This window comes from Oryzias latipes, chromosome 15, assembly GCF_053564925.1.
Source record: "Oryzias latipes strain Hd-rR chromosome 15, Olatipes_Hd-rR_3.1".
Lineage (NCBI taxonomy): Eukaryota > Metazoa > Chordata > Actinopteri > Beloniformes > Adrianichthyidae > Oryzias > Oryzias latipes.
The window spans coordinates 5,623,798-5,631,677 of record NC_136251.1 but is presented as its reverse complement, the minus strand read 5'-3'; the positions used below and the strand labels follow the sequence as shown (position 1 = coordinate 5,631,677).

General features: G+C 38.2%; 1 protein-coding gene across 1 annotated transcript in view; it reads right to left on the bottom strand.

Moving 5' to 3' along the window:
• Nucleotides 1-339: 339 nt before the first annotated feature.
• The window catches only part of ncapd3 (non-SMC condensin II complex, subunit D3), a 34,887-nt gene continuing 27,346 nt past the window's right edge, over nucleotides 340-7,880 (bottom strand). Inside the window, exons 29-35 of the mRNA XM_011484054.3 lie at nucleotides 6,460-6,627; nucleotides 4,275-4,387; nucleotides 4,067-4,131; nucleotides 3,776-3,823; nucleotides 2,583-2,645; nucleotides 2,421-2,469; nucleotides 340-685 (exon numbers count right to left, since the gene is read on the bottom strand). Coding sequence (XP_011482356.1) covers nucleotides 616-685; nucleotides 2,421-2,469; nucleotides 2,583-2,645; nucleotides 3,776-3,823; nucleotides 4,067-4,131; nucleotides 4,275-4,387; nucleotides 6,460-6,627 — 576 coding nt within the window. The 3' untranslated portion in view covers nucleotides 340-615. The remainder of the gene's footprint in view (nucleotides 686-2,420; nucleotides 2,470-2,582; nucleotides 2,646-3,775; nucleotides 3,824-4,066; nucleotides 4,132-4,274; nucleotides 4,388-6,459; nucleotides 6,628-7,880) is intronic.

Below are 7,880 nucleotides of genomic sequence, written 5' to 3'. Positions count from 1 at the left end.
TAAGGAGTTATAAACATGTTTGACTTTAGTGCTAAGAGGTACACTACACTATGATATTACTGCCAAACCACCTCCTTTCCCTGAAGTCCTGGATATCTGATGGCTATAAAGGGGGGGGGTTGCTTAATTCAGTCTAGCAGTTATCCTGTTGGTGCCAAGTTTCTGTCTAATGTATGTGTAATGTGGATCTAACAAGTAACAACCTGGCTAGCTGGGTTAGCTTCCACCGCGTGCAGCTGCGGTGCATCCATCTATTAACATTACAGACATCTAATTTTAAGTAGTACAACTTGCGCACACACACACACACACACACACACACAAACAACCAACATAATGTAAAATTATTGAGATCATTTTTATTCTTAGAGAATTGTTGCAGGTTTTTTCCCCCTTCTTGCATTTGAGAAAATCTCTTAGTAAAAGTCAAAGTCACTTCATTATGAAGCACTTTGTTAAACAAAACGCAGCAGTCAGGAACTCACAAGTAAGAAAGGAAAAGGTCAATATCACTAGAAAGTGAGAAAAAAAAATGTTGAAATAAAGAATACAGGAATTACAGTACAGTTGACACAAAACAAAAAACTGAAATAAACACATGACACTGTCAGACAGCTACATTTTGGAAGCTCTTTTCTTCTGGCGCAAAGGAGACTGAACGTTCCATAATGTTGGACCAGCATCACTGAAAGAAAAGCCAGCAAAACAAAAGTTAAACCAAAACAACTTCACGTTATTAGCAATACTTTCATAAATATTTGTTTGTATTTGTTACCAACAAGTCTTAATAAAGCCACAAGAGAAAAGACAAAACAATTATTAGGACCACAAAAAAAACATTTTTATGAAAGTAATCTTTGCAGGGTTGTATTTTGTCTTTGAACATTCATTTTTATTCTCAAGAGGCGAAGCTCTCCTTTTCTCATACCTTTGGAGTAAACAGTCATTTTCTGTAGGAAAATGCTTCCAAAAAAGGGATTTTGATCAAACTATTCTCCTCTGATGGAGTATAACAATTGCACCACATTACATTGGGCCAAATATGTTCACATAGCACATTTATTTTTTTAAATACCAAGTAACTGATTCGGAAGAAAGGACAATGTTCATTTGAGCTTGTATTGTGATTTTTCTCTCAGTTAAAAACCCTGAAGAAGTCCTCCATCGTTACCAAACTACTGAAAGAATTTTGACGGACAAAAAAAGCACGATCCCACATGTCACCAGTGTAATATAGACAAAAATACAATAGATTTGACTGCAACTATTGCAGAAATGACTGGCTGGAAAAGGTGAGGATCTGGGCTCATTTCCTGTTTTCACGGTGGGTGACAAACTCATGAGCTATGCAAAGGAGTGTGAATCATTCCTGGAACAACACAAAACTCTGGAAGAAAATATAAATAATATGAAAAAAAATCTGTTCTTTGGAATGCTCCTTTTTACTGTTTTGTTGAGAACCTAAAACAAATTTCATTGTGATGACACTTTGTATGCTGCAGAAGTGTATCATATTAAAGATTGTTGTTTTCACTGCTGTCTTGTTTCTCTTTAAATTTTCCACGTTACAAGAAGTAATCAGGCCAGAATATGTTTTTACAATGCAGTTACTTCACCTTTACCAACAAGTTAGCATTGTCTCCTTTGGTAAGGTCAGAAGACCGAGTGTGTATGTACACTGTACGGGGAGGTAATACGTGAACATTCCCAGTATTTACTACTGAAAGTACCAAGTAATAGAGTGGAAATAGGGCTGACTTTCTTTTACAGTCCAGTTTCATTGTACTTAAGAGGTAGTTTCTGGGGTAAAATACCATGAAACATACGAGTGCAGACCTAAAGGTCAAGGTACTTTATTTGTACTTACCTTGTTCTCACATGTGGTAAGTACCACACAGAACACCTTTGCACAACATGTAAATACCCAGTAAGTATATCATAAATACCCAGTATTTACCACATAGGTATGAACCAAATAGTACCACATAAATACGCAGTATTTGCAAGTACAGACTAGACACAAAAGAAGTACCATGTAAGTACCCAGTAAGTCCTATGAAATGTACCATGTAAATACCCTGAAAGTACCCAGTAGTTACACAATAAGTACCATGTAAATTCAACTTAAGTACACTGTAAGTACTTCACTGTAAAAGAAAGCGTTACCAAACAGGGAACCGAGGAGATTGAAAGATTCAACAACCAATCAGGACACAAAACACAGGTTAAAAAATAAAAAAATCGGAAAAAACAGAAACTGCAAAAGGTGAACTACGCTATAGCAAAAGAACACTGCATTACCTTTTATTTATAAAGTCCCTTTTAAACAGGTCATCATAGTCAGAGTAGTAAAGATATAAAAACAAAAGGAAAGACAATAAAAAAAAGTCCATAACAATAAATCAAAGCTGTGAACTTACTTCTGTTCATTTGGCCTCATGTGAAGGACACTGGCCTCTCCATTGAGGGCTGTGAGGACGCAGTAAACAAACGACTTGAATGACTAAAATGGATATCAAAGAAGTTTCCTTTGTCTATATATCCACAGATAAATTTGATGATTTAGAGGAAAAGTATCTTACTTGATCCCTGTTCACTGTAGATTGCACTGAGGCCTTCGTTAAATGTTATCTGCACGTTTGTGCCTAGAAATCAGCAAGAACAAAACCAAAATGTAAACAATGAAAACATGTGAGGCACACTGATCATCTCAGTTTTCTTTAGACCTTTCAGTTCACACCTGCTTTTCAGTCTCAGCATTAATGTCTGTATTTTTGGTATATTAGCCGTATTTGTCATTTTTTTTTTTCGTTTTTTTTTATTAGGTCTATTTTTCAAGACTGGTGCTTGGAAATGAGCAGACGACACCCATCGGCCACTTCATTAGGTCCACCTTGCTAGTACCGGGTTGGACCCATTCTGTCTTCAAAACTGCTTAAATCCTTGGTGTCACAGATTCACTAAGGTTCTGCAAACTTTCCTCATAGAGCTTTGCAGACGTCGGTTGGAACCTGTGGTTCTTTGAGTTCCTGTTGTCTTTCTATCAGCTGGAACCAGTCTGACCTATGACCTCTGGCATCAACAAGGCATTTCTGCACACAGAACTGCTGCTCACTGGATATTTTCTCTTTTTCAGACCATTCTCTGAAAACCCTAGAGATGGTTGTGGGTGAAAATCCCAGTAGATCAACAGTTTCTGGAATCCTCAGACCAGCCCGTCTGGAACCAACAACCACGTTCAAAGTCCCTTAAATCACCTTTCTTCTCTGCTCTGATGCTGATTTGAACTGCAGCAGATCGTCTGGACCATGTCTACATGACTAAATGGATTGAGTAATCTTAACCCTTCTTCCAGGTGCGTTTGACCAAGAATGAAGCACTGGCCGCACAGATTTAGAAAATTATAAGCAAACTGGCACTTAATAATAATCATAACAATAGTAAAAGCATATTTAGAAGATCATCTCACCCTATGCCGTAGCTCTATTTGTTTACAAGGGAACTCCCCATTTCTTCTTCTATGACCGTTTCCGGTATTTTACAGAGTTCTCCACAAGTCGAAATGATTGTTCCGATAAAAAGTGTGCCGTATGTAAACTGGGTCCATGTACACAGTTCAATTCTAATGTGATCTTTGATCCGAGCAAAGATATTTTGCAGCGTATTTTCAGAAATAACCTTGACATCTAGTTAAAAGTAAACCACCTTAAATGTATACTTTTCTGGGTTGAACCATAACCTGGAATATACATGGAAAAGGCTGGAGTGCTCTTACCTTTGGGTGTGCTGAAGGCTCGATCTTTCAGAGCTTCGCTAAGCCTCCCTGCAATCAAAGTGACATGAAACAGTCAAAGTCTACAGTCACTGCAGAACTAAAGTTAATGGAGACGCTTACAGGAGCCACAGTCTCACATTAAACCCTGATAATCATATTAAAAACTGTTCCAGATGAATAATCTTGGTGTAAGGGTTTTTCTGTGCTGTCTGTCAATGCATTTTGCTTTTAACGTTTAGGATCAGCATTAAATGGTCTGGACCTCCCTTACATTTGATGCACAAATCATACCTGTTCTTTCCAGGGCAATTGATTTGGAGCTGCTGTGCTCTCCTGGTCTAGATCTGCTCACACGCCTGAGGAAACACACAATTGCTCACAAATGAGCACAGAACAATATTCAATGCTGACAAAGCAGTCAAGTCAACAATTACTTTCTCAAACAAAACAGATGACTGATTATTTCAATTTAAAAATGTAGAGGACTCTGGGGACTTACAAGTCAGTCATAGGTCGTCTGGGCATCTGTGGGTGTGGACGAGGCGGCTGAGGCGTGGTGAAGTTAAAGGTCAGAATGCGGCTCTGCTTTATGGGGGAGCTGTGGACTGAACCCTGACGGGAAAACACAACACAACACAAAGTCAGGAACTGACAGACACAGCAGTTACAAGAAAATAACAGACAAATGTCTCCTTCAGGCCTGAGGTGTTTTGTTTTTTTACAAATCTTTCTTAGGTTCCGTTTTATTTGCTAAATGCAATCCATTGCATCAATTCCCCCATTTGACTGGATTACACCGAAATACACAGGAATTATCACACACTTACACTCTACACTTACTTAAACTCAAGATTTTCTCCTTTTTTTATGAATGCTAAACTTAAAGCTCATTTTAAAACAAATAATGACAAAAAGTTTTTGGTGTCTCACTTTTCTGTTAATACTTCATGAAATGAAGAAACCAATCATGGCTGCTTTGCAAGTTTCTTCTCTTTGTATTTGATTTGAGTCATTATCAGTTTAGCGCTGAAGCTCCTGTCAATGACAGCAGCAAGAACACGAAGAGCCTGGTGCTAAACCTGCAGTTCTGTCAGTCTGAACAACATGGTTGATGAGATGGTTTAGTTCAGAGTTTGAGTCCCTCATGCTAGAGATTAAAGCTGCTGCTAATGTGTTGAAGGAAAGTTTAGTAACAAAAATCTGAATCATGAATATATTTAACAAGCTGTTGTGTTTACTGAAGCTCAGACCACAGAGAGAAAACGATCAATCAAATGGCTTGGTCTGTGTTATAATCTATAATCAGAGTCTCGTTGGTCCCCCTTCATTTCAGCTCTTCAGTCTTTCCACCGGGTCATGGGGCAACAATAGAGCAGAACCCCCAAAAACAACCTTGTCTCTACAAACATCTTCAGTTTTCTGGAGAAATTCTAGACATGAAAAACTGTTTTACTTCAATGAGTCACGGGTCTTTTACAACAAACGTGTGTTCCAGTGGTCTCCCTGATAGATGGTAGTCCATCCTTAGCGTCTCACTGGATCACAGAGTTTTTTAGAGTCATTTTACGTTTCTATTGAATTCACCAATCAAGATCAACGATTCACATATCCAACCATAAATCTGACTGGTTGCTGTATGCATGTCTTTTAACAAAATGAATTCAAATTAAACTAACATGTATTTAATCACATCTCTGATACCTTGATTTAGAACAGGAGCACAAAACCAACAAAACAGATAAAAACTCAAAGATTTGAAAAGAAAAAGTATATTTTAAAGTATGTAAACTTTAAACAATGACATTCAGACTTTTTTTCTGTCAACTTCCTGGTTGACTTCAGCCTTAAACTAAACCATCCCTCTTGTTTTGGATCATTTTAGAGCAAATCCTGAAAATCTTCTCCAAAGATCTGCTGACTTCAGTTCCAGTAGATTGATGACGAGAAGACAGCAAATGAAGACACGGCAACACCTCAATAGAAATTCCAGTTCTTTTAGAAAGAAACCGACTTATTTTCATCTTTAGAGGAAATTGATCATTTTTTTTTGGTATAATTCTATATTCATCATGGTTTATTTTATTTTTCAATGTACATTTTTTATAATATTATTTTTCATATACAGGTACATTTAAATCATGTTTGCCAACTGAACTGGTGGCTTTTTTTAACCAACATAAAACACTCGATACTTTTACTTTGAAAATGAGAAGCTTTAGTGACACTTTACTCTGAAAATTAACTTTAGAACAATATTGATTTGTACTACATACATTAAATGTATAAAGATTGCAATCTCAGATGTTGCACTGCAATACTCCACCCGATTGGCTGTAAACCTCGTCAGTCGGTCTCTGGTTCGTGTCTCCTGTCCAGAATGTCTTCAGTTTCCTACATTAACACATCTTTATTTTCATTCTACAGTAATGGACTTTTTGTTCCATGAAGGTTTGAACTGGGAGAGTTTAAGCAAGAGAAAAGAGTTAAAATGTTCATGCCTGTCTGAGAAAAAAAGTGTGTAGTGAGGAGTTTTACAGCCTTGAAACATCTGTTATCCTACTTTGTGGATTTCGGTTATCATGGGCTATTTTTAGAACACATCCCTGCGATGAACAAGGGAGCAATGTACCGATGGAGCTCTGCCCTCACTGGTCGTCTGGTTCTTGTGTGAGATAAAGTCTGACCTGTGCAGTTTGTGCTTCTGCTCCTTCGCTCAGGGTGCAGTTCTCCATCTGTTCCTGCATCTTCTTTTCCTTTTCTGCTGTTTTCAGAGCAAATTCCACTTCAGCAGCCAGTTGCTCATCTCCAGAGAAAAACTCCTTCACCTCATTGCGGTATTCCTGCATCATCACCTGTGGGAAATTACATGAATAAATCGCTGTTCTGCCACAGAGAGGCTCGACAAAAATACATAGAAATACTAGATTTAGAGACGCAAAAGGCTGAACATTCCCGGTCTGGCTCTACAGGAGACAAATAACCTGAACATTAAAATGAGATTGTGTAGATGCAAACAGAAAAACATGTGTAACAAAATAACTAAGGAAAATAGACTGTAGAGCAGTCTGTTCCATATCAAAAGTCAGGCTTTAAAAATGGGTCCAACCAGCATCTAGAAGATTCTGCTGATTCAACGCAAACTTGCATCACCAGAACACAATGAAATATTCATATGGTACAAGAGTCTTTAATCACAAAGCTTTAACACATTTAAACATCTCATTGCTTAATAATAATCTTCCAAACATTTTTATGCTGAGAAGAGTCTTCAGGATCCTGGAGAAGTGAAGCCTTTAAAGTTAGATTCAAACTTAAGAAATAGAAAGGAAGGAAAAGAAACAAAGATTAGCTTCTACAATGGGGTTTTGGTGAAGATCAAAGCAGCTCGAGTTCTCAACTAGAGGATTTTCTGAGGAAGACCAAGCAAAAATGATAAATGGTGGATGCTTCTATAACACTTTTCTACCGTGATTAAAGTGCTTTACAGTCACATTCACCCATGCACACACTGAGCACTGCTGCTGAACTCTAACTACCAGCTATGTGGATGTGAGTGTCTTGCTCAAGGACACTTCTGGAGCCTTGGAATCAGAGGATGATCGCCTCCCTCCACACAACAGCCGCAGAAAAGAGAGTTACAATAATCAATGCGGGAGTCAATAAGGCTGAACAGAACAAAGTCCCACTTCAGCACTTCCGTCATCTTTTGATCTACTTTCATAGAGTTTCCAGTGAGCCTTTCATTGGGATTTGAGCCCAAATCAAACATCTTTGTTTTCTAGGACAGAGTTTCTGCAGACTTCATTGGAAACTTGCCTCTGAGTTGTGGGTGGGACCTTTGGAGTGAAGCTCTTTATGAACTATGAGTTATTTTCTCAAACTTTTTTTCCAACCCGAAGGAGAAATGACTCCATATTTTAGGCTCCGCCGTTCTCTCAGTGTGACGCTCATTTCATGACACCATCCTAGAGCTGGCCTCGACAGCGTGTCTGCGTTTCTCCCACAAAAACAAACATCCAACCTTTTGCAAAGATGGATGTGCATATTGTGCATTTAAAAGGAAAACGTTTTAGCAGAGAACTGCTGGCTCCATGGAGAAAGTGGA